Genomic DNA, 27927 nt, shown 5'->3' with positions numbered 1-27927 from the left:
TGATCAATTTATTAAAACACTGCTTACATAAATGCATCAATAATAATAACCCAATAATATATTTGGAATATATAAAACAATCTGAGTGGGGGGATTCTGCATAATGTGTACTTTTACCTTTGATACTTTCAGTACATTTTGATGCTGATACTTTTGTACTTTACCCTGTTTTGAATACAGGACTTTTACTTGTAGTGGAGTAATTCTGCATTTTGGTATTAGTACTTTTACTTAAGTAAAGGGTTCTGAATACTTCTTCCACCACTGAGTGTCTTTGATGGTTAATAACTTGCTGTTAAAATAAGTTATTAGAATGAAAGAGATACCCAGGGATAGTTCCCCTCTAATGTAGAATGACTATTATAAGATGTGTTGATGATGAGAAATTCACACAAGAGTAAAAAGTGTGTCACCCAGCCCCGGTCACCCCTGATGTATTTTAAAACCTCTTATAACATTATAAAGAAACTATTAAAGGCATACTATGCAGGAGTTGCCTCTTCAAAATTGGCCCCTCCTCCCTAGTTGAACTAAAGTAAAGGACATTCCAGATTTACTCTCGTTTTCATTTGAGCTTGTATAATTTCACCTCATTATGTCTATGTTCTGCATTGTGTTCACTAATTTTTGTGCCCAAAGTGTGCCTTATCATAAGAAAATTCCAGCAGGCATTGTGATTACTGTGAGGGATTATTTTTGTTTGGATTGTTTTTTTTAAGAAAAATAAAATCCTGCATAGTATACCTTTAAATAAAATCCTCATATTCCTCTGAACAGTCCTCGCCAGGAATGCAGCCCGCTCTCTTACCTTACATGACCTGTCTCAGCTGCAGGTGTGCACATACGCAGACTGTGGTTTTCCTCACTTAAAGACAGATGAAAAGAAAAAAACAGCATCACCTATCAAGTTTATGTTTTTGGAATCGACCCTGTGCTTATCCACATGGCGGCTGGATTTAAATAGCTGAGAAATGTCAGTCCTCGAGAATCTCCAGCCATCCCAGCTGGAACCCATTAGCCGTCGCTACGGCAACGGCGCAGTGTTTGACAGTACTCTGCTGCTGAGCAGGACACTGGGCACATCTGGTTCTCAGTTTCTAGGCTTGGTGCGCTGGTGGGTGTGTTTGTTTGTGGGTGTGTACTACATGCTTTTTAAAGCTGTCAGTTCCAAGATGTTTTAACCAGAAACCCTGCCAACACGTAGCTGTTTGAAGGTGAGGATTAGGGATGTGCGTATTGAAGAAACCTGTCAACTCCAGCATCTATAACATTAATGATAACAATTAATCAATTAATCGCTACGTGTTTATATATACTCTAGTACAGGGGTCGGCACCCTTTTCTCACAAAAGAGCCATTGTTGGCCAGCAAAGATAAAAATGTCGGAATGGGGCCTCACACCTTATTTTGAGCATTCAAATGAAGATAAGACAGCCTAAGTCTAAATTTGACTACCAACATTACTAATAGGTCAAATTGAGCATTTATTAATATGATTTTGTCCGAATGCAGCGTGCAAATGAGAGGCTGGACACCGAAGAAATATCTCAGGAGATTTGAAATTAAAAGCTAGCCTCATGAGGGAAACTCAAAACTAGACTTGAAGTTGGCTGGAGACTTTCGTCGACACAAATGATGAATGAAAATTTAAATGTAAAGAAATAACAGTTTCATTTCGTATAATTATTTTTTCAAAACCACAGGGAGCCACTGGAGATGGCCTGAAGAGCCACATATGGCTCCGGAGCTGCAGGTTGTTCACTCCTGCTCTAGTATGTATAAAAACATGCATACATGAGCAAAATAAAAGATATATATATATATATATATATATATATATATATATATATATATATATATATATACAGTACTATGCAAAAGCCTGTTTTGATTACAGACACTTTTATTTTGAAAGGATGAAAAGAGACTTCCTGTCGATCGTAAAACTTACTCAAGTCAGATTAAACTGTAAAGACGTCAAGGAGTTCAATGTTTTATGTTTTAGCCCCCGAAGAGACATGAGGTTAGTTTTCACAGTAATCTTCATATTTAATGTGTTTTGTGTTTAAATGAGTTAATAAAATTTGGATAAAAACAGTAATTCAAGCTAGCAAGATTTGATAAAGTAAGCTAATTTTGCTCAAATGAATACTCTTGTATTCCTGTGTGTTTTATAGTTGTTGCAACTTTTAGTTTGCAAACTGTAGCTTTATCCAACGTAATTCTCAGCTCATTGGTTTATTGATGTACGGCTGTAGAACTGAACGATCGGCGTGTTTCAGTTCAGTGATACTGATACACAGTCAGAGATAAAATTAAAATTAAACAATACACAGATCGATTACAAATTTCCCGTGATCGACCAAATTCTTAACGACCATTAATCGATCATCGATTAATTATTCCCATCGCTAGTGAGGATAGATCAAGCATCATAACAGATGGCATAATTGGCACTTTTTTTCTCTGCTTTTTATTATGTAAAAAAGGATTAGACAACACATAGACGTTTGGAAGGTAACTTAGAGAAAAGCCTTAAAACATAGGATTCAGGAAGGTTTGTGAATTTTCACAGCTGCTATCACAATTTCCCTGCAGACTTTCAGCTAGGTTTTGGCTCCCTCACCTCGCTCACAAAGTGAAGTTGAGTAAAGGGGATATTAATATTTTTCACGTTTCCATAACAGCCAGGCTCTTGCTAGGGTGTGTCGTTATTCTTTCTATTTTGTTTCCCCCTCATGTGACAACAACCTTCAGTAACATTTTTAAGGTCACTACTGGATAAGCTCTTGTTTGTTTTCGGTTTCCCTGTGAGATCATTCCACCTTGGCCAAGTGATTTTTACTCACGTGGGTGTGAAAAAAGGAGCTCCAAGAAAGAAACAATAACTGAAACATATTATTCATCCAACTGTTTCAGTGAAACATCAAGAAAGTGGCACTTCTCTGTGTTATCGAGCAAACAACACCACAGAATGGATTAACCCAATTGTCCCACTTGTTTCTTAAACCTATTGTACTCCCCTTTCTTCTCCCATTATCCTTCATCTTCTTCCAAAGAGCAGGGCAGCCAGAGATAGTCTTTCACATTTGGCTGCAGCTTCGGCCAGCATTTCATGCTCTGCTACCTCCAGCCCCCAGTCAATGGCATCACATATTAGCATAAAACTCTTTACTCAAATCCTGTTTGTTTTATGCTGGTAGCTTTCTCTCTTTCTCTCTTTCTCTCTCTGGCTCTTTCAGTTCAAACCAGATTAGCAGAAATGAGCTTACTGGCTGCTTTGAGGTTTAGCCAGATCTGGCCACATTGACGCATTAGATAACAAACATACAGCCTGTGTATCAGAAAGTCTCTGAAAGATTGAATGTGTTAGAGGGAACATTTTCCCCTCTGGGATCCATAAAAGTAGTTGCTTTTTATAGTTTCAGCTGATGCAAGAAGGTGTGAATGTCACTTTATGTAACATTTTTCCAAGGTCAAGGTTTTCCCTGAAACACTTAAACACAGTTTGTGTGTTTTGTTGGGTTGAATAATGAACTGGGCTTCAGTTTGTACAGCTAACCCTTTATTAACCTTGTGTGTATGCATGTTCAATTCAAAGGTTTTAAGAAGCCTTCTGCAAAATGCACACAATGGCCTGTGCAGTGAGCATTCACAGTGGCTGACAACCATTAACATGTGATGGCGGTGATGGCATTGCTGGAGGAAAGTGGTGACAGGGAGCAGCAGTGACCAGCCCCCGCTGTATATTAACACTCATTTGTCATCTCAGGAGTCCAGGCCCGTGCTGTGTCCTTGGACGAGCCTGCAACCCTGCCCCGCCATCGCACCATCAGCGATGGCCAGTACCACAACGGTCCTGACGACGAGCCCTCCCCCGATGTCCCTCTTCGGTCCCCTGTCCGCTGTGTTTCTCCAGAGTTCGTCAACGCCATAGCGATGAACCCCGGAGGACGACCTAAGGAGGTAGAGTTTGTTGTACATTTTGGGACATGTTTTCTTGCTTTTTTCTTTGCATTTTGACATGTTTTTGTTCTGTCCCTGTTCTCAGAGACACATGCACAGCTACCGTGAGGCCTTCGAGGAGATGGATGGTGGCCCCGTCAGTCCTACACCTGTAGTTGGTGGTGAGGTGTTTCCCCAAACCCCTGCCTTCCCCATCTCGCCGCAAACCCCTTACTTCAACCTGTGTAAGTCCCCCCTCTGGCTGACAGAGGGCACCGTGGAGCTCAGGCAAAGCTACTATAGATTGTCAAAATTATTTACAAAGAAATAAGGAAACAAGATGTTGTGTTTGACACTGGTATCATTCTTATTTTGAGATTAGTCCTTATCATAGACTGTTTAAGAGAAGTGGATGTAGCCACAGTTAAGCCACAAGTTTGGCGTTTTTAGAGCAGAATTGACCATATTTGGACAAGAGTTAGAAAGATTATACAAGTTGCCAGTCCTAGTGGACTGGTTGGCCAGGTACCATTAGCGTAGTGTAATGCTAAGTTACTAAGTCACCACCTAGTGCTACCTAGCTTGGTTTGCATTTGTTATTAATGGGTATATTAATTGTGATGCTAATTTAGACTAGCAAAAACAGGCTTAAACAGGCTTCTGGTGGGATAGAAGCATTCTGCCTTCTGTTTTATTTACAAGATAGGTAAAGTATGTCTTGCTTTATCTTCTATTTTACTCCAAATTTGATCATAATTAACAAAATGAACATCATGCTGTGTTGAAGAAGACTTGAAACTATCGTTCATAAACTCATTAGGAAAATGTTTACTGAGGTAAAAAAAAAAAAATTATAATACATCACATCAGACTTTTTGCAAATAATGGAGTCGCCCCCTGCTGGTCATTCGATAGAATGCAGGTTTAAGCCACTTACACATAGGCTGAACTTTTCAACGCTACGTCCACTTCTTTTATACAGTCTGTGATATATTCAAAATAGTAACAGTTTCTGTCAGTGACGGTTGTAGGTTATTGTTGGGATTTGTGTACTTACATTCACTCTACATAGGCTTATTTAAGTAATGAGGTTGCTTATCATTCATCAACTTTTTTCAAGTGGAACAGGGGCAAATGTAGATTGCTTGTTATGAGACTCTTGGCAGTCACTCAAGGTACTATATCTTACGATACATATACTACTTTATCTTGACTTACACTAATTTCTTTCTTTATGTACTTCATTTTGGTAGCACAGACTCCGAGCAGTGAAAAAATATCTCCACTATTACCTCATCTCATTTTCATTCACATTATAAATGTTCCAGCGTTCTGGCCTTGCGTTGGTTGGCTCATCAAAATGCCTGAGTGGCCACAACTCGTGAAGACTGAATCCCTCTTTTCTCACAAGAATGTCTGCAGTCATCATTCACTTAAGGCGGAGGAAAAGGGCAGAAAAAAGCCAACTCAGTTTGGTGTAAATGAGGAAATCCAAGTGTGGCATACCAGTTGGTCACATGAAATCATCTCTTTTTTTCTATCCAACTTGTAATCCAACGAAAATAGAAAATATAGAGATAGATAGATCAGCAGACTTACACAAGACCAATCTGCCAGCCCTCCTCTCTTAGTCTCACATGCACCACAAACTAAAACAAGATTCTTGTATTAGTAACGCATCGTTGGCCAACTCTACCAATGATCTCATCCAGTCGTCTTGCCTATATCCCTGAGGGCATACCCATAAAAGTTGGTCATAAAATCTCACACACCATATTTTTAACACCCGTTCTGTGGCGTAACATCCCTCCCTACCTTCAAAGTAGGAGCAGAGCAGTAACCTTTTCTGAGATAGACAAAGAATGTTGAATCTCGGATGAATTGACTGGGGCAAGTTACGATCAATTTGTAGCATTAGAGATGCATTTGTGAGAAAACGTGCAAGGTTTTTCATGGTTTGTGTCTTGAATAGACCTTGAAACCAGGTTAACTTTTTCTCAGTTGAGCACAAACTGTAGTTAACTGACATCAGTTAACTGAGATTAGTTTTGCAGTTATTTGCTAAACTTGTTAAAGGTGCATGGTTATCCAATTGATAACTGCACGCGAGATGCACAAGATTTACTTCCCATTACACCGTCATCTTGAGTAGTGTGTCCTCAAATCACATTCCCATGTTTTCACCTAGCCTGCCTCACATACGCAACCCACAATTAGATGTGGGTCATCTTGGTTGCAAGTGCAAAGAATTGATTGGGATTCTTTGGTAAGTGGAAGGATGCACGTCTCTCTACCGGAGTTCCACTGTCCCACAACGTCAGCCAAATGGATCCCCATTCCCCCAATCTCCCATCCCTTCCCTTCCCTCTGCTCGAGTGAGCTTTACCCATCACTTATCACAGTTCTGCACGCTTTGGCATGGGAGCCACATGAGAGCAGCAGTGGCAACACAATGGACACAACACAGGACACATCAGACATATCCAACAGTTCAAACACTCTGAGAGTCTTGTTCTGATAAAGTATACGCTGCCAAAAGGTCATAGCCTTTACTTTCTTGGATTGGCATAGTTGAAAATTAGCCTCAGTGTCAACTATAGCTACCAGTACCAGTACTACAGTGATATCTGTACCCTCACAAGTAGATTACTTCATTTAACATGTTTTTTTCTACTCCAATCAATGGCCACCATGACAAAGGAAGCAAACATCAGTTGCTTAAAATGCAGTGATGTGCAAATAAAGATTGATTAAGCTTTTTCTTTATCTTCTTGGACTCATATATGATGCTACATGTTTAATGAAAAGGGCTCAAGGAATGAGTGTTCTTTCAACCATTTGTTAAACAGAGAGCGCCATCTAGTGGGCTCAATAAATGAAGAAAAGGAAGAAGAGATGCCTGAGATGCTGGAGACTAAAATTCAGTATTCACAGTTGAAAGGCATTACATTATTAGCATCTATGGATGTTTAATTGCTTGCTTGAAGTTAGTTACATGAGCTAGCTAGCTAGCTTGGTTTGATAAGATTGAGTTTGTATAAATGACCTAGGTTCATATAACACCAAGCTGGGTCCCACTTGTTTCACCAAAGTCACAAAAGTGAGTTAAATTGTACTTGCCACCAGTGGTTGAGGAAGTATTAAGTTCCATTACTTAAATAAAAGTACTTATACTACACTGCAGAATTACTCCACACTACAAGTAAAAGTCCTGCATTCAAAACTTACTGAAGTAAAAGTACAGAAGTATCAGCATCAAAATGTACTTTAAGTTTCAAAAGTAAAAGTACTTGTTATGCAGAATGGACCCACTCAGATTGTTTAATATATTCAAAATATATTATTGTATTGTTATTATTGATGCATACTTGTGTACTTGTACTTAGTTACAATCCACCACTGGTTGCCACTGATTCACAGCAGTCTGTAAAGCTGCAATCAAATCAGTGAGCTCTACTGATACTACTTGGTTACTACTTGGCTGGGTTATTTCCATTGATACCTCAGCCCTGGAGTCAACTCACACAAACACTCATCCAGAGATCTGTAACGTACTGTACAACATAAACACATGTGTCCAGTCTGAGCTGCTGCTGCTGCTGCTCTCTGTGTTGCTGTTGTCATCTGTGTTCAGGTTCCTGTTGCTGCCTTGTTTCACCACAACCAGCACCCTGCCTGCCCCCCCACCTTAGCAGTCTTAATTACCTGGCCATTTATGTCTTGTCCTTTGGTCATTTCAGCTAGCAGTTTGTGTTTGTTATCACAAGAGTGTTATCTTCAAAACCACACGATTATTTGTTTATGCTGATTATCCTGGAGGGAAACAAAGGAGTAGATGGCATTGTTCACCCTAAAATCAAAATCACATATTTTGGTTTTGATGTGAGTTTAAATGAGGAAAGCTGCAAGACAGATTAATTAATTGAAGTGGAAAGAATCTCCTAAATAAAACACATTCAAAGTTAAGATGATTCTAGTATGGAAGAGGACTGGGGCCAGGTAGGAGGAAAAAACAATGAGAGGAGGATTTTTTTCCATTATTCATCATATTATTTAGACTTTTCTCAACATTGTATTTCAACTTTTTTTCCTCAACATCCTATTTCAACTTTATCCTTCTACCTGGCCCTAATCCGCTTCTGTATTCTAGTCATATAGGTCTAAATTTAAATAAAAAATGTGTCAAAACACTCCACTCCTGAACTTTCCCTCCGGTGTTCATGTAGCAGAGACTGTGTCAAAGTGCCTGTTCTTTCATTGACCGTAATAACATTTGATTCAAAGGAATACAGGGAAACAAACCAGAGTAAAAGTGAGTTGAAAACAACTGAGGGATACTTTAGCCATTCTACTGTAACCTGACAGGTTTAATTACCCTTTGTTCAGTTTGACCCAGCTCTGCTGTGATGCCACGTTGTGTTTGACACACACCTTATCCTGCTGCAGGCAGAGTGAGGTGGTGTCACTGCCAGTTTGTCACATTGTGCATGTTTAGCCCCTCCATCAGAGCATGAGCGCACCCTCTGAACATGTTGCTCCCGTGTGTTAAACTGTGTTCATGTTGCATTGTCTTGACAGCTGTTAATCTGTTTATATACGGTTGTCCATAAAGTTGGAATAATTTAGTTTTCAGACACAATCCTCTTAATTGTGGTTTCATTTTAATGGATTGATTAATAAAGTTTTGAGACACTTTATCTGTCAACAATAAATGACATTGTCACAATCATTTCATGCTGAAAAATATTTTATTCCAACTTTATGAGCAACTGTGTACATTATTACCAATAAAAATACAGAAAGCCATGTGGAAATACTGATAATTATGACAATTTAAGTCTTTGTTAGTTGTTTTTTCAGACAATCCGGCATCAGTTTTCTAAAAAAAAAAAAAAAAAGATCATATTTTGGCCGTGTTAACAGGTATCAGCTGCCAAGATGTCCCTGCTGTGTGATGCTGTGTGGTGATAAGTGTCCCTTCTCTGCAGGTCGGTCCCCTCCTGGTCTTGCTAAGACTCCACTGTCAGCCCTGGGTCTGAAGCCCCACAACCCAGCAGAGATCCTCCTCAATCAAACAGGCTCAGGTGGGTTGAACACACATTTGAAAATGATTAAAATCATGAACTCGATAAATCCAGGTAGTCATTCTTTTCTAATGCTGTTAAATGTTTGTTTACAGCGGTATGTTTTTTGTGTGAGAGGGATGTAAAACAGGAGTAGTAAAATGGAAAGCATTACATAAAAGTAAGTCTAAAAGTGGGTATAAAGTGTATCAAGAAATTAAAACTAAGAAAATAAATGTAAAAAATAAAATTACCTTAATCCTCTCTAAAAATCTTTCTGAATTTGAGCACTTCAGCCTCTTGTGGCCAGATTGAGTATTACAACAACACAAAAAAATAGAATAAAAAAAATGTGTGTTTTTTTACAGGTGAAAAAAAGTAACATAGAAAAATGAAAAAAAAAAATTATCTGCCTTCTGTATAAATGGAAACACTTCCTGAAATTCCCTATCACTCTCTCTCTCTCACACACGCACACACACACACACACACACACACACACACACACACACAATTAATTGCGTTTGGCCAAAAAAACACCTATTTTCAACTCCTTTGCTGTACCTCTGTTGCTTTATATCATTCTGTTTCTCTGGATTATCTCCACCGATGCTCCACAGATGATGAGAGCAGTGAGGGTGAGGAAGGTAAGAGTGCTGCTTTAATGCCACAGACCATCATCGACATTCAACGTTTTAATCTCCCCCATCCCATTTCTCTCTTCCTAATGCCGTCATGTGTGGCAAAACCATTTCTGTTTTCATTTCTTGTCCGGAAAAGCCACACTCTCACGGCAGCGAACACTATTACATCATAATATTTCTTCACCTTGTGCCACTCTGTTTTCACAGTTTCTTTTGGCATATTATCACCAACACACAGCTGCAATGCAACAGGAAGTGCAGAACAGCAGAAGTGAAGTTAACATGTAGGTCACATTGAAACGTTTGTCTCTCTCATGCAGCACCAAGAAGCTACGTGGAGTCCGTGGCGAGGTCGGCAGCATCAGGCGGAGATCAGCCCTCGTCACCTCGGAGCCTGAGCCCACCAGGAGAGACTGCAGGCCAGCAGAGAAGTCCAAGTCCTACATCCCACACGCTGAACCCACCTCTGTCCAGCAGCAGTCCCATCCAGAGCTCACAGGGGTGAGCCCAATTTATAATAATTTCTTACCTTTCCTTAAATTCCTGATTGTTTTAAAAACATTTTTGACACAATGCGTTTTCTAAATAAGAGCAAGAAACTGTAGGTCCAAGAAAAATAAACAGACAATGAACTCTTAATTTTGGGAACAATACGACTTTCCATCTGGCGCCAACATTTCTCCTTCTATTAAAGGCTTTCCTTCCTTTTTTTTTTCATCGGGTGTTGTTTTCTCCTGTTTAATGAACATTTCAGCCTAACATCCTATAGACTTTTAGCTTTATCTGAATTTATAACGCATTACTTTAATGGGCCCTTTAGTCACCTGCTACACATTTACATCCAGCTGCATGACAACTAACAGGAACACAATTTAACATCTTTGCATGCGACTGTAAGGCAACATATTGAAACATTGTGACATGGAATGAGGGAGTTATATAAATGAAATGCTGCACAATCTACAAGTAGAAACTTACCTACACAAGTCCATGTGTGGCCAGTTTTCAGAACCCAGACTGGTTCAAACAACCTAACAATGCTGAAGTTGCTGATAAATGACAATCAAGTATCACCCACTACCAAAAACACAGATTTCAATAGTGATGATTTGTTTACAAATAAAGATTTGTCTTATGGAGCCGAGGTTGCTTATTCTTTGCAAGGACATAACATATCAATCAATCATTGTTGTAGTTACAATTTATAATGATCTGTTGCATGGTTTGCTGCTGCTCCACCCAACTTGACTCACTTTTGGTACCAGGTCCTTTTTCTGTTTCGTTTCCCCCTGTGGATAGTATCTGTTTAGTTAATGTGGGATTCTCAGCTGATCATGATGCGGCCACCACATGAAACTACTATGACATCAGCAACCAACGAACCAAACAAAATGAAGTAAAATAACTAGTTTCAACCCTAGTACCAGGTACTATCTACAACTCTTGCTAATAGAAAACTAACAAAGTGAGTGGACTTGAGGGAATGTGGAAATGCAGAATAACATAAACTATTATGATTGCTTTTTAGTCTGTGTCCAAATAAACAGTTGATGTGCTTAAAACTTCCAATTCTCCGTTTCTCTTGCAGTGATAACCTCTTAGCAGAGAGCAGTGTTAGCACTCCGTCCCAACCCACTACTGATTCGGGCTTCCGCTCCCAGGCTACAGAGAGTGCCTACCCCACTCCCACGCCCTCATATCAGGCCCTAAACACCCCCACTTCTTCCTACCTGGATTCCAGCTCTCCAACCTCATCCTACTTTGGCACTACTACCCCTACACAATCCTACCTTGGCCCCAACACTCTGCTAGGGAGCTACGTGTCCTCAGACCCAAGCCCGCCCACCTCAGAACCCTTCCAGTCAACACTCAGCCATGGCGGTCCCAATGCACAGCACCAGACCAGCATGCTCGGCTCCGCCTACAACCCCCTCCTCCTGCAGCAGCGCTCTGCTGCTAACCTGGATGGTTCCATGGCAGGCCAGAAAACATCACCGGCCAACGGCTTTGATGTGGTAGGTCTCACTGGCAGTCCCATCCTTGGTCGTCGTCCGTCTCAGGGAGCTCAGAGCAGCCCGGTCCTCAGCAGACAGGCCTCTTTGGGACAGGGGTCTCAGCGGAGCCCGGTCCTCAGCAGACAGCCGTCCCTGGGCCAGCCCATGCAGAGCAGCCCCGTGCTCAGCCGACAGCCATCCGTCACACACCCCCAAGGAAGTCCAGTTTTGGGCCGTCACCCGTCTGTATCGCAGGTGTCCCAGAGAAGCCCCAGTCTGGACCGTCACCCCATGCACAGCGGGTACACCACCCCTGACGAGAGGCATGGGAACCTGTCGCGACAGAGTAGCTCCTCGGGCTACCAGGGACCGCCAACTCCCTCCTTCCCCATCTCGCCTGCAGGCTACCCAGATGGGGGGATGATGGGGATGGGTGCAGGGTTCCGGCAGGGCAGTCCAGCCCCTGGATTCCAGCCCCAACTTCCAGAGAAAAGGCGCATGTCGAGTGGAGATAGACCCAACGGGGCAATGTCCTATGGCACGCTGAACGGGAAGATAATGTCTCCAATGAGTGGTGGAAGCAATCCTGGCTACTTCCACACACTCTCTGACTTCTCAAGGTTCAACATGCCAGGTAAGGACATATCTCACAATAGGTTTTGTCTCTGAATGCGCCTTTTGCTCAACTTCCATGACATTCTTTTGCTATTTTTTTTGCAGATGGAAGCCCTGAGAGCAAGCTGAATGTCAAGTTTGTCCAAGACACGTCCAAGTTCTGGTACAAGCCAGACATTTCCAGGGAGCAAGGTAAGACGCTGAAAGACTTTTCCCTTAAGTGACCTTTTGGCAATTATTGTAGCATTTCTAGTGCCTTCATTTCTACAGTCGGGTGCCAGTGTGTCAAAATGTTTACACAATGACTGTATATAAAGAAATATTCCACCTGAAAGCTACGTTTTGAATATCAAAAACTCTCCAGTTATACCTTCATATGTGAAGCTGACAACTGCAGCACACAACTATGTTTGCCAATGACAATGACAACTTTGCTAGCAAGAATTTTTAAAGGAAGATGAATATGGAGTTACTTTTGTGTCTTTTTTGTGCAATGAAAAGAATAGTATTGAGAACAAAACCTTTCACTCTGAAATAAAAAAAATAGACAACAAATAGTAACCCGTACAGAATATTTTAGCAAAAACATGATTGTTTGCAAGAAAAGAAAGTCATGGCATTAAGTTTATATTAGAGGTGGGAGAAAAAATCGATACAGCATAGTATCGGGATATTTTGCGTGGCAATATTATATAGATTCATGGCCGCCAATATCGATATTTAGTGTTCCAATGGCAGTATTTTTGCTGTTTCTTTTCCGAAGGCTGCAGCGGTCTCTTTTAGCACTTTGTGTGTTAGGATATCATGTCTTGAACTTGTCAAAATAATGCTGCAAAGTTAGGCTTTTTTTATGTTTTACTCAAAAAATTTGAGAGCAGTGAAGCTTAAAGTTTTTGAAAGTTTGATAAAATGCTGCAGTTGTTGTTGTCCATACATGTTTGATATCAGTTCAGTTCAGTTTGACTGAATACTTTGATGGTCAGTCTGTGGGTTTGACTGATGAATACTCTGGTTATTTTCTTTAGGATGACAAAACAATTCTTGATTGAATTTAATTTTGTGGACACAAAATGCAAGTTATTGTGACTCAAGTATCAGGATTAAACCGTATCGTGGGGCTGATTCACACCTCTACTTTATATGCATGGAGATAATAAATATTCACACGCACATACTAAGATATACACATCTCTGTATATGTGTGTTTGGTTGTTAGGTCAGTGGCTATTGGCTGCCCCATCTGCATTTACTTATGGCCAGTATTGGATTATATCATGTTAAATACAAGCACATGCTCAACTGCAGTGACATCACACAGACACACACACACGTGCACACACCGAGTTTATACTTAGTGCCGTGCACTCCCAGAAGAAAAGCCGAACCATGTGTAGAGGATTAGGGAACATCTGCATGTGTTGCTCATGTCATCCATCTTCCTTCCTTAAACTGCCACATGTGGAGCGGCTGAGGCACTGAACTAAATGGTGAAGTAATTGATCTGAAACTCTTGTCCTTGAACAATGGCGTGTCTTGTTAAAAGATTTAGTTTTAATGAAATACAGACTGACTTACAGTTTTTAAACAAAAGGTCAAGACTTGACTTACACCTTTTCTCTTGGTTATCTTTTAACGTTTAGCTGTTAATTTAAGTTTTACCGTAACCTTTCAAGGGACTGCAGATGTTCTTGCACTGCATCAGATAGTGGCCTGTCAGACTGACTGGACGCTAACATCCTCACGCTCAAGCAGGTTTTTCTTTACCACATTGGCCTTTTTAGTTTTGCGTATTGCTTTACTAATGTTTTCCAATTAGCACTAAACACAAAGTACAACTGAGGGGATAAATTAACATTTTGGCTTGATGTTTGTGGTAGATATAGAGTTGGACTTTGTGTCATTTTCTGGCAAATGTGTGACGAATTTCAGGCAGCGCCAAACACCATTCATCTGTACATGCTACTCACAATGCAATATCCCGGTTAATAAAAGCCGGTTTAAAATTGGCAAACTGTTCTATCCTGATCACAAAATATGTTATAAACTTAGAATCGTTGTGCTTTAGTTAGCTTAGAATGAGCTCTGGACTCGTTGGTTACCAATATGGCAGCTGATAAAACATTTTTTTTCCGCTGGAATGTTCACAATCCACATAAAAAATGTCTATTGTCATTTTTTTCACCACTTTCACTCTTAAACAAATAAGTTGTATTTATAAGAGTTGATGATGTCAACTGTCTGACAAATTGCCAGCATCAAAGTAAAAATGCTTGTAACGAGAATGGTCCCACTCCAAATATATTATTAGATAATTATTATTGTGCATTTATGTAAGCAGTGTTTTATTTCTTTCCAAGTCGGGCTCGTTTTAACTACTAAATATCCTGTTATGTGGTTTAATTAAAAGAAATGTCTAATCACTTTAAATGTATCATGTTTTTTGTGTTAAACCTTGACCTAAAAAGTAAAGCTGTCAGCTAAATGTAGTGGAGTAAAAAGTCCAATATTTACCTCAAAATGTAGTGAAGTAGAAGTATAAAGTGACATGAAATGGAAACCTCAAAAATGTACTTAAGTACAGTACTTGAGTAAATGTATTTAGATACTTCCACCACTGCTCACGACTGATGTTCTGACTGTCTGAAGTAACTGAATGTCCCGTGTGTTGCAGCTATCGGCCTGCTGAGAGAGAGGGAGCCTGGAGCCTTTGTTATCCGGGACAGTCACTCATTCAGGGGAGCTTACGGTTTGGCTATGAAGGTGGCCTCTCCTCCACCCTCAGTGCATCAGAACAAGAAAGGTAAGTGGAGGGGGACAGGATGCTGGTTTACACCAAAGACTTACTAATGCAACAAGTATTTACACCACTACTTTGTGTAGATCTTCCTCCTCCTTGTTTTGTTCTCTGCCCTGGGTGGAGACAGAATTAAAGTTAATATTTTAATACCCGAGACATGAGGTGATGTCTCAGTGTTAATCAGCGGTGTGCTCCCACTGACCCCTCTCAGGTGACATCACCAACGAGCTGGTGAGGCACTTCCTGATCGAGAGCAGCCCTAAAGGAGTGAAGCTGAAGGGTTGTCCCAACGAGCCTTACTTTGGTCAGTGACCTCTCGCTTCCCTCAACACACACTCACATGTCCGTCTCACTGACAGCTTGGAGAAGAGTCTGGCTCTCTGTCGCAGACCTGCACCTCTTTCCAAGTTCTATAACATATAATCCGCCGTAATTATAGTATGACTGGAGTGATCTAACTTATGTTCCTCTTACTAATTACACTGCGAGGCTGTATGACGTGTCTGTGCGTTTGTGTGTCTGCGTTTGTGTGTGTGTGCGTTTGTGTATGCGTGTGTGTGTGTGCGTTTGTGTGTGCGTGTGCGTTTGTGTGTGTGTGTGCGTTTGTGTGTGTGTGCGTTTGTGTGTGCGTGTGTGTGTGCGTTTGTGTGTGTGTGCGTGTGCGTGTGTGCGCGTTTGTGTGTGTGTGTGTGTGTGCGTGCGTGTGTGTGTGTGTGTGTGTGTGTGTGTGTGTGTGCGTGTGTGTGTGTGTGCGTGCGTGTGTGTGTGTGTGTGTGTGTGTGTGTGTGTGTGTGTGTATTGAGAGACGGAGCATTTCTGCCAAGTTCAAAACAGGTCAAGCTGACTTCTTCAACTGCTTGTTTCTTCTTCTTCCTCTCCTGTCTTCAGCCCATTCATCACTTTTTTCTGTGTGTTTTTATGTGTAAAGTTGCTGTTTCCATTTGTTTTGTTTTACAACTTCTAAAACCACAAGATTGATGAATTGTGTTTTTTCCGCATTTTCAAAAGTCTATTTTTCTTGGCGCTGTAAATCTAACAAGCACTTTTAACCATCTGACCTTAAACGATGAATTATGGAAAGTGATGTTCCTCCTGACAGTAACAGCAGTTTTAATCGCAATTAAATCATTAAAGGGAAAGTGGTTCAGTTTTACGATCAAACTGTTTACAGGTGTTGGGCAGAACTATTTAGGGATACATGATATAAATCGGGCGAATACATTTTCTTGCAATATTGGGAAATTTGTATTAGATCTGATATGATATTAGATATGTATTAGATCTTAATCAGATAATGAAACTATAGCCCACGAATTATAGGCCAATAATACCAAGCAATAGTTCTTTTACTGACTAAAGAATCTATGTACCTTTAAAGTTGAGCTTACACTGAGGTGTGCATAAACTACAGGTTATTTACTTCTTTTAAAAATACAATTTTGTTAACATATCAGTTATGGCATCAGTATCAAAGCAGGTTAACAGCATCAGCTGAAAAAATCGTGCCATGCATCTCTTGTACTACTCAAGGTTATTATTATTATTAACGAAAACTAGAATTGAAAAAACGTAATCATTAACTGAATCAAACGAACTAAAACTAACTAAAATAGTTAATAGTTAAAATGTCCATAAAATGTTCGTTTTCATCATTATCAACTCTTTTCATACAGAAAGCATTGGTAAATCTGTTTATTGAGACTGGGATGTTACACGACTATGTGAGTCAATCGCCTGCAGAAAGTTCAGCCCTTCACTCGAACCAAAATTAAAAACACCTGGAGCTGCGAGAATTAATAACCTTATTGGGGCTGAAATGGATAATAAAAGGAAATAAAAGCATAATTTATTGACACTTTTTGAATCTCGCACCCAACAAAAACACCATTACAAAAAACTAAAACTAAACTAAAAAATAAGCATTTTCCAAAAAATAAAAACTAACAAACTCAGTCTAAATACTTATTTAAAACTAACTGAATTTAAAAAAGTTCACAACGAATTTAAAACTAAAACTAATGAAAAATTCAAAACTATTTTAACATTGGTACTACTGCATATGTGATTAAAAAAATGTGTATAATGTGTTTTGTGCTTGTTTCTGACTGTGTCTTGTGTCTGTTCGACAGGCTGTCTCTCTGCCTTGGTCTACCAACATGCGATAACACCACTGGCCCTACCCTGCAAACTACTCATCCCTACCACAGGTCTGTACATCCATATATTATTGTGTTATTGCATTTTTAAATGATTTCATTTATTTTACACTAAAGGGGAACCTAATTTACAAAATAAACATCAAGCTGTATTGAGGAAGACTTGAAACTAGTGATTGAGACTATAAAACTCATTATGAGATCAAGTGAGAAGTAGGATCATTTTCTCATAAACTTCTATACAAACTGACTTCTTTCTTTCAACCAGGCACTTCCGCATTAGCTTTACTTTTCAGACCTGGAGGTTGTTGCTTAGGAGTGATTTAAAACTGATTACCATAAAAGCATCTTTATTGGTGAGACAAAAATTAACAGGGTAATAGGCATATACTGTGCACCTAAACAAAAACTCAACTTTAAGCCAAAACCTGTAACTTCTTCTTCATGTGTTTTATATATAGATCTCCTGGAGGAAGTTCCAGAAGTCGCCGCACCAAATCCACTGGCTGAAAGGCTGAAACAAGGAGCAGGTAAAACATAAACTCACTTTTATTAATTCTTTTTGTTAAAAGAAGAGCTGTGACAGTGTCCACTCCAGAACATTAATGACCATGTTATTAATGTGTCCTGAGTCATCTTATTCACTTGTTCTGACAACATGACATCCTTATTATCCCAGTGCAGAGGGCCCCTGCTGATTCCCATGGTAAACCCTGTGCACTTTTATTCGGAAACCTCCATCTGGAATGTGCATCCCATAAATGTTTGTCTGTGTATGTTTAACCTGCACAAATGAAGACAGATGATTAACGATTTCCCAGAATTCCTTGAGATGTTTTTACATTGTGTGTGTTAACATTATGTCCAGCTTCTTGTCCGTAACAAGCAGAATGTTTTATGTGGAATGATTTGGATGGATTTGTTTCTAAAACGGTTTGACCCCAGACAGCATGTTAATGAGAGGAAGTCAATATTGCTGCATGAAAAGGTCAAAACAGGCATTAATAGCCTTTTGAATAGGATTCATTTTGTATACAGTCATGGAAAAAATCATTAAACCATTGCTTTCATCAATTTCTTGTTCATTTTAATGCCTGGTACAAGTAAAGGTACATTTTTATTTGGACAAATATAATGATAACAACAACAAAAAAGCTCATACGAGTTTAATTTAAGAGCTGATATCTAGACATTTCCCACGGGTTTCTTGATAATGATTTTGGTTATTATGAAGAAAACCATGAAAAATGGCTAGATATCAGCTCTTAAATTAAACTCCTACTCCTAATGGTACCAGGCATTTAAATGAACAAGAAAGCAAGGAGAAAACAAGGCTGGTGTAATATTTTTTTCCATGACTGTATTTATGCCCTCTCACAATGACAATGCAATCATTCAACAATTTCTTCTCTTATTTAACGGGCACATCTGCTCTCTTCCCAGCATGCAACGTGCTCTACGTCAACTCAGTGGAGATGGAGTCCCTGACGGGCCCTCAGGCCGTCGCCAAGGCCATATCTGAGACACTGGCTGCCGCTTCTCCAGCTACTGCCACCATCGTGCACTTCAAGGTGTCTTCACAAGGCATCACGCTGACCGACAACCAGAGGAAGTAAGTGTGGACACCGCCATGTTTGAAAGATGCCTCACAAGATTAATATTTCATGACAGGAGGAGATTTTGCTCTTAACAGTTTGATGTCTGAACACGTAAGAGACACGAGTTTGTTTTTGAAAGGCAAGTGTCAACATGAGCCACTGCACGCATTCAGAGGTAATACATATCTGCTCACACAGGATTAAAGGATCAGGATTATATTATTTACTTTGTTTCAATCAATAAACTGATATTGTTTTGTGCATGATGCCAGGGTAGCAAATACCTTTCACAGGGTATCCGCGGGGTCTTAAAATGTCTAAAATGCAATAATTTTAATTTAAGGCCTTAAAATGTCCAACATTCTCTTAAAATCTCACAAAATGTCTTATATATGTGAATACATTTTGAAAGGTCTTAAAAATGTATTAACGTTACTTTTATTTAAAATAAATTCATAAACTTCAGTCTCGCTTTTAAGTTCGATTTCGTTTTTTTGAGGACACTAGAGCATAACTACAAAACGGAGCTAAGTACCTGTGCAGCACGGTCACAATTTAAAGTTCTAAACAGATTTTAGTTTACAATAGAGAGCCTTCTGGTGTTTTTAGTTGGGTTAAGCATTTTTTATTCCAATACGAAAAAGCTGTGAATGAATTTGTAGACCTTGCAAGTAATTCTGCTGATTACGTCACACAAAACAATTTCTAGAGCAACGCGACTCGGAGAAATTAAGTAGTATTCGACTTATAGATAAATAGATAGACAAACAGACCGATAGGTGTGTGTGTGTGTGTGTGTGTGTGTGCGTGTGTATATATTTATTTATTTTTTCACTTATCTGTATGTGTATTTGTGTACACATATCCAACAGAAACACAATTATTATCATATTTTATGTACATTTACAGGAGTCCACACACCACACAAAAAAATAAATAAATCAAAATAAAAAGCATAAACTGCTCTTTTAAGTTTAACCTTAGTTTCTATAAGAGGTTTATTATAAATAGTGTATCCAAAATCATGCATTGTGTTATATCAGGCTTTGAATCAAAGCCCTGACTTTAAAATCGTAGTTTTTACTATTTTCCACCAAATTTAGCCATATTCTCATATTACTTACTAATGCAATATATCAAAATCCTTGTTATTACGAATCACTGGCTGAGTTCTGTGTAGTGCAAAGGTTATAAGCACACTCAATAACCATTCTTTAAGCCCTTTTCTTTAAACCCAGAGTGCATCTATGGGGCTCAGAAAATAAAGAATATGTTTCATGAAGCTCTATGAAGCTTCATTTGTATATCACTTTATCCTTCTACCAGCAGGGGCACTCATTTAGGGAAGTCTCCTGTGTTTTAGAGGGTAAGAACAAACAACTTAGTATAGGTTGGAGGACTTGTTGCACTGGAACTGAACTATTTTTTGTCACCTGCTAATTGCACCTTTAACTGGATTTTGGTGTTTCAATGATCTTTATTATTGTTTCCTTCTTTTCTAGGCTTTTCTTCCGACGCCACTATCCTACCAACACTGTCACGTTCTGCGATACTGACCCTCAGGACAGGAAGTGAGTACAGACATCAAAAATGATTTCTTAAAATGTCATCAGTGTTTGTTATGTTGTGAGCAGTTTGTTTCAGGCTGCTCAAAGCAAAATCACTCATGCTTTAAAACTCAGGAGAAGGTCAAAAGATATTCTTATTTCTACTATTATTGTTTGTGTTAGTCTGGCAAGTCCACAATTTATCAGAATGCAGCTGTCTTAAATGTTAACACATACTTTCTTCAAAACTTTACAGGTGGAACAAGCCTGAGGGAGGCACAGCCAAGTAAGCCAACTTCTGTGGATAATAGTGGGGGAGGGGGTTACATGAAGCGTGTGATTCAGTGGTGGATATTTATTAATTCAAGTGACATTTGTCCTAACTAAGGGTCTGCACCGAGGTTTCTACACAGTTCAAATGGACGAAAGAAGCACTGTTTAACGTGCCAGTTTAGAATCATATACCTAATTTTACACCACAGACTGACTGCTGCAGTAGAGGAAACTGCATCTGAAATATATTGTCTGAGAAAAAAAAATGGGAACTATTTTATCGGACACATACAATATAAATTAAGCAGCAAATACTCATATAATATAAAGAAGAAGAAAAAATGATCTGTGACTCAGGCATAAATTATGTTCACAGACAAATTGAAATTGTCTAGTTGAGAGTAAGTAGTTGCTAGTGATGTGCCAGTGAAGCCTTTTGAACCATTTTCATTATTTTCTGAGCCCACTAGATGGTGCTCTCTGTTCAACAAAGAGCTGAAAGCACACTCAATTATCATTGCTCAAGCCTTTTTATTTAAACCAATAGCACCATCTAGTGGGCTCAGAAAATAATGACAATGGTTCATGAGGCTTCATTGGCACATCACTAGCAGTTGCGTCTAGTAAACTCATTTAGGGTAACGCTTTATATTAAGGTCCTTGTAATAACCATTAATTAAGAAGTAATAAGGCCCTTATAAGTCCTTACAAGATGCTTATTAACATTACTTTGTGTTTATAAGCCTACATAAGTGTTAATAATGGCATTATAATACAGCTAATAGCAGGCTATAAGAGATTTATAATAAGAACATTAATAAAAGCCTCATGAGTATCTTATAATTCTTCATAATAGCATTACAAACACCCATAACCCACCCATTATGTCTTTGCCATGCCTTTATTAATCTTTTGTTTGCTTATTGATATTAAAATATACTTTATTGCTCATCTATTATAAGTTAACTATGCACTTGTTAACAGTTAACTATGCTTTTTGCAGCTAAAGGGATCTAAAGCGAAAACAATGCCTTATTACTTGTTAATTTATGGTTATTACAAGGACCTTAATATAAAGCATTACCTAGTATTTTAGTGTTTACCTCATTTCCTGCAACTGTGATATCTGTACAGCACTTTGGAAAATCAACACTTTTTAATGTGATCTATAATTAAGTTTGACTTGACTTAACTTGACTTATGGTGAGTTAGCAAGAAAACATGATGTTAGCTCATCTTAACTAAAGTAGCTGTACAGTTAGTCAACTCATCTTATGGTGAATTAACAAATAAATGTAACTTTAGCTGACCTTAGCTAAAGTAGCTGTAAAGGTAGCTACTGGAGCTAATGTTAGCTAACATAACATCAAATTGCTAACTTACAATTAGATTATTGACCACCCATACAGCTGTAGCTAACATTATGTGGCAAATTCAAGTATGAGGTGTAAACCAGAACTGATATCAGTGGACAAAACAATACTTTATGAGCCTGTTGATAATGGTAGTAATGTTGTATCGTGACCGTTTGCAATAACATTGTGGTAACATATGGATTCCATTTTAGACTAATGCTTAAAGATTTAATTATTATTTAATTGAAACATTTGTAGACTTATAAAATGGTACAAACATAGACAAAGAATGATGTATTGTATGTAAATTATGACAATGTACAGAAGAGATGAAGCTGGATAGATTTAAACATGGCAACTTTTACAAATAAGTCTCCCTCTGTCTGCAGGCTGTTTGGGTTCGTGGCGCGTAAGCAGGGAAGCACAACAGACAACGTCAGCCACCTCTTCGCCGAGATGGACCCCGACCAGCCCGCCAGCGCCATCGTCAACTTCGTCTCCAAGATGATCGCCGCGCAGAAACGATGAGAGCTGTCAGCAAACCCTGGCGCTTTTCTTAAATGCCTTTGGTTATTTTCTGTCTTTTTTTTTTTAACCACAGACACTTACTTTTGGACAATTTAGCATTTGGTTTTACGCGTCACCTTATTTTTCCTGCTCTTTTACATTTACGTGTGCATGTGTACGGTATGAAAGAGAACAGTGAGTGTGTGGTGTATTTGTGTGTGTGTGTGTGTGTGTGTGTGAGGCTTGCATGCATGTGCTTTTCTTCTTGGACGGACTCCAGAATGGACCAGAGGAAGTGCAGGATGGGGCGCGGCTGTGTGCGACAATGGGACGGGAGGCGATTCTGATCTCCCTGGCAGGGTAACACAACATGAACAGGAAGAGGAATGAAAGAATGATATCGTGTGTGCAAATGTTAATTCTTTTTAGCAATTGTTTCATATTTTTTAATTTTTTAAAGAAGAAGTCAAGTTGTGTGATGTAAAGGTGGATTGTAAATCTATCAGGCTTTTGACTGGTCAACCAAAGATTTTAAAAAAGTAGTCAGGGCGTGTATAGTGTGCCACTGTCGGAGGGTCGGAAGTATTCTTTTGTAAAACAAATATGGCTGCTTAATCAAAAAATACTGAACTGTTTCTTTCTGTATGTACTGATACTGTAGGTCAATTCTGCACCGCTGCCGTCTTGCAAAAACAATGTTCTCCGACATTTTTTTTGCGGCCGGCGGGGTCTGTGTAAATATTCTAGATTGCTTTATGAGTAGGACTGTTCTAGATGACATTTGGTGCCTGACTTTCTTTTGTAATGCAGAGCTTTTTAAGAAAAAGAAGAACATAAAACTCTTCCAGGCTGTCTTAAAATATGCAAATAGCCAAACTTGGAAATAAGGGAGTTCTCCAAAATTCTACAGGTCCTTCCTGGTCGATGTAGTAGTGCCGCTAAAGATGTAATTTCCTCTGAAGTGCAGCTAGAGTCTGACCATATAAGCTAAAATCTTTTCCTTGTGCATCTACGGTGTACGGAAGCCCTGAGGTCCAAGTGTGAAAAAGGAAACTGGTGATATGTTTTCCACGTCTGATCTAAATTGATTTATCTCCCATTTCATGACTGAACAGGTGAAAAAGAAAATAATAATTTATTAAATCTGGGAAAACAGTGGGAAAACATTTTGCCAGTGTTTTATATATATTTTGTCAGAAACAGTTTCTAACTAAAGTTTTGGCAGGTGAAAAATAGTTTTGTTTTGTTTTGGTCATGATCATTTTTAAATACAATTTAGTCCTGTTTAAAATAATAATAATAATAATAATATTAATTTGGCATATCTCATTTTCCCACCTGTTTTCAGAGATTAGAAATAAACAAATTACTAATAACCTTGGAACAAAAATGAAGATAAGATATCCCGAAAGGAAATTCTGGTCCCAGATTACAAAAACAATTACAAAAACAATATAGGACAATATAAGAAAAAAACAATGAACAAAATAGGTAAAAACAACAATATATAATATGTATATATAACAATATAAACTAAAAAATAAAGTGAGGAGTAAAGTGAAAAAGAAAAAAGTAAGGATAAGGATTAAAAAAAGGAATTTTGAAAGCCTCTTGTGGCTGAAAACTGTACTACACCAACAAACACTTGGAAAAATTATATTGGCAAAGAAAATACATTATTTTAAGACATGAGCTTTTCACCTGATTCCACAAATAAAATGGAGCTTACTAAGAAAAAATGTCCTGAAAAATAGGTAATTCACCTGCCGATAAGGCCTAAAAAACAGTAGAAAATACAGATCAGCCTTAATGAATCACCTGATTTTTATTTTTTCTCAGTTGCCTCTCAGGGCTTCTCTAACTGTATCCATGTAAACACATGAGCGCATCAGTAAAAAACCCACAGAATCATCACATCCTCACAAAGTCTTGCTATTGTTTTGGCCAGACAAGCAAAGAAGACTATTAGCTTCCTATCTGCCGTCATTCTACGTTCAGTCTGCGCAGCACATTATAGCCACGCTATCTTTCTCATTACTGAAGGGCCTACAGGTGTTTTGTGAGGACGACCTTTATAGAAAAGTGTTGTCCTGCTATCCTCTTCAGTCTTCTGTGTTCAAAGTTTCCGTCAACCGAAAGCTCTTTTTGCGTCAGCCGGCCAAAACTGTTAACACTCACACCCTACCCAAAAGTAAGCTATACGTATAAATATACATATATAGATATATATTAAAAAAAACTTCCAAACAGTGACTTAAGATATTTATTTTTTTGCTTTGTTGCTCTATGTTATCTTGTATACATGTATTATAAAGTATACATCAAGATTACTGAAAGTGAGAAGAAAAGATTGCTTTTATTTTGGCTAAAGTGCATTGACATATATAAAGGTGTAAAGTGTGTGCATTTCAAACTGTTGTTGTTTTTGATTTTTTTTTATTTTTTTCACAGCATTACTTCATTTTGTTAACATGTTTTGTTTTCTTGGGGGAGGCTTTTTTTTTTTTAAAGAGAGGGGAAATATTTTGTATGAAAGATTTCTGTTACTTAAGTCCAAATTGGAGTTATCCTAAAGTGATGCAGACACAATTGTTTAATTACGTTTTAAAACCTGCCGAGAAAAGACATTGTCCCAGTATAGCACTTATATGTTGAAGTATTATCAGTGTGTTTCTACTTGTCAAAAGATATGGACACTGACGGACCCGTTTCTTGTCATAATCGCATGTGTGGAGGCGGATTTGTACAGCAGCATGGGTCTGGAGCTTGTTCATGGAGAACTAGTCAGATGAGTGAGGAGCTGCTGCCCTCATGGGGTGTGGAGAGGTCATTACAAAGGAACCACTTTTATTCTAACAGTGTTTTAGCTGTGATTATGGCACGTCAAAGGGGAAATGTTTGAGTTAAGCAACGTGATCACTGAAAAAAATGAACTTTGTTTCAATTTAAAGTCCCATTCGAGGATTGAGTAGTAGCCTGATGCTCTAGGATCACTTGGCAGCATGATGTAAACTAATTAAATAAGGGTTAGTTCGAGTTAAGTTCTTACTCAAATGTACTTCTTCAAAAAAAAAAAAATACAGCACTTACAGGGCTTTTATATCTGACTAGAATGTTCCATTATTTATTAGCAAGAGCCTGCATGCATTAACGCTGCTGACTGTAATCTGTACACAGTATCCTCAAGTCTTACTCAACACAGCCCTTTACCAGAAAGAAGCCCACAGATAGTTATCATCAGGTTTGGACTTTCACGTGCAACTGTGTCTTGACTCTGCTTGTGAGACAGAAAAATCGATATTTTTGCCTTGTTGAGAAAAGAGGACGTCCTCGACTTCAAACTGAATGTTCGCCATTAGTTTGCCGAGATGGAAACTCCAGTGGCATGTGCCCACTTTGACAGATCAGTCTGGACTGTAGAATGTGTGTGAATGAGCTACTATGCCTGTACAGAGCTTTGTCATTTTTGGTTTGCTACATTGTATGGCTTTTACTATTTCTGATGGAAAAAACACATTAAAAAGCAGTACAAATCAAAATGTATGTAATGTTTTTTCTTTTTCCCAAACATGCAATTTGGGTTTCTGTTACATTACCGCAATGGGATCATAGTGTGCTTGCTCGGTGGATCAAAATTATTATTCTTTCTGGCCATATTAGGCTCTAATTATCAACAGAGTATAATCGACCCGTTTTTAAAAAAAATTTATTTCACCCTTTTTGACAAAAATGTACACACTATAGTACGACTTTTTTTGAGAAGATCATTTTTGGACATCCCAAAATTGTGTTTTTTGGCTATTTTTGGACAAACTATACTACCACAAGTATCAACAGACTATAATTGACCCATTTTAAGCATTTTTATTCATTTTAAAATTCGACCAATTTTGACAAAGATCGACATACTATAGTTTGACTTTTTTTTTTGAAAGGATAATTTATGGTGTTTTTTTCTCACTATTTTGGACAAACTATGCTGCCACATGTATGAACAGACTATATAATTGGGTCATTTGCAAATTATTTCATTTGGAAGACTTGACCCAGCCGATGTGACCCCTGTGGTGTGTGAGTGATTATTTCTTCTTTAGAGTTTGATTATTGGTGCAAATGTTCTATGCACATACTGAAACGTGGGAATGCATTTTAAGAACTCTGTGACTTAATTTAAAAAAAAGATATAGATAGATTTAGTTACCATAAAGAAACATATGAGTTATGTATACTTGTGTAAAAAGCAACAAATGTCTTTCCTATTAAAGTCCACAGCTCAGTCCCTCTTCTGCTGCTTCAACCATTGGTAGTGCAATCTCATGACATCACTGCATTAGTCTATAAAAGTTAAAAACTGTTGTAATAAAATTTTATGGACGGCAATGTTCTGCGCCCTTACCAGCTTAATAAAATGTCTTTAAAAATGCAGACATTTCAAATAAGCAGGCTGCAGGAATGTGACACCATTAAATTCTCTCAACATTTTTATTTCATCGATGTCATTACGTAGCTTTTCTCCAGTCCTGAGAACTACAAATTTATAAAATGAAAGGGCATAAAAGAATGTGGAATTTAAGGGATAGTAATGTTTTAAAGAAACTAATATCATATATATTTATGGTATATGTTACTCGAAGACAAACAATAAACAAACCTGGCAAAATGAGAGGACAGGATACTACATTTACTATGTAAAATTATAAGAAAAATGCCATGTTTCTAAACTCTCTGCCCATTCTACCTGAAGAAACTGACCTCTGGTGGCGGGTGCTGTGTACTACAAATTAAATCAGTTTAATACATAGACTTAAAGGGCAGCGTTTATATTTCTAATGGTACTAAACATTATACCTTCTGGATCTGTAAATACTCTGCTATATAGTAATACCATGATACTGCCCAAGCCTTTTTATATTTCCTACCCCACCTCAGACAGTCCGCCACTCAATAGCCGTGTTTCCATCAACAAATTTCTATGCACATTTTGAAGATTTGCACGAGAAAAGCTTGATGAAAATACCAAAATTGGAAAAAGAAAAAAAAACGTTCTAAAATGCACATAAACGTTTTTACACTCACTTGAGATTAGGGTCCTTTTCGAAAAATAGTTAATGTGCTAAACAAGAGATGGAAACACTTTTTCTGAACTAACTTCAATAATAAGTTGCCCAGTTAAATCTAATTCCTGAAGACATTTTCTCTCACAGGTGGCCAAAGTTGTCCAATTGGCAACCTATTTTTTTTCTTTTGCTTAATCTCTTCTTCTCCTACTTTTAACTGACGGATTAGCCCACAGCAACACATTATACTGCCATCTTATGACCAAAGTATGTCAATGCAGCTTTTTTTGTTTGATCTTTAACAGACAACACATTCACATTTTCTTTAATGCAACATTTCTAAATTTCCCTTCAAAATTTGATTTGACTTTAATGG

At 38.4% G+C, this 27927-nt stretch overlaps 1 protein-coding gene across 2 annotated transcripts in view; it reads left to right on the top strand.

The window, feature by feature from the left end:
• tns1b (tensin 1b) overlaps positions 1–26033 on the top strand; it is a 196481-nt gene extending 170448 nt beyond the window's left edge. For both annotated transcript variants that reach the window (XM_059342440.1, XM_059342441.1), the window contains 15 exons: positions 3773–3966; positions 4052–4190; positions 8934–9029; positions 9973–10153; positions 11241–12280; positions 12367–12453; positions 14933–15061; positions 15270–15362; positions 17188–17265; positions 17676–17744; positions 17894–17920; positions 18658–18826; positions 20315–20383; positions 20616–20645; positions 22377–26033. In XM_059342440.1, the coding sequence (XP_059198423.1) occupies positions 3773–3966; positions 4052–4190; positions 8934–9029; positions 9973–10153; positions 11241–12280; positions 12367–12453; positions 14933–15061; positions 15270–15362; positions 17188–17265; positions 17676–17744; positions 17894–17920; positions 18658–18826; positions 20315–20383; positions 20616–20645; positions 22377–22515 (2540 nt within the window). In that variant the 3' untranslated portion in view covers positions 22516–26033. The remainder of the gene's footprint in view (positions 1–3772; positions 3967–4051; positions 4191–8933; positions 9030–9972; positions 10154–11240; positions 12281–12366; positions 12454–14932; positions 15062–15269; positions 15363–17187; positions 17266–17675; positions 17745–17893; positions 17921–18657; positions 18827–20314; positions 20384–20615; positions 20646–22376) is intronic.
• Positions 26034–27927: the final 1894 nt, after the last annotated feature.

Source organism: Centropristis striata, chromosome 10 (genome assembly GCF_030273125.1).
Source record: "Centropristis striata isolate RG_2023a ecotype Rhode Island chromosome 10, C.striata_1.0, whole genome shotgun sequence".
Lineage (NCBI taxonomy): Eukaryota > Metazoa > Chordata > Actinopteri > Perciformes > Serranidae > Centropristis > Centropristis striata.
The sequence above is the reverse complement of the archived record's forward strand: the minus strand, read 5'-3'. Positions and strand labels throughout refer to the sequence as shown.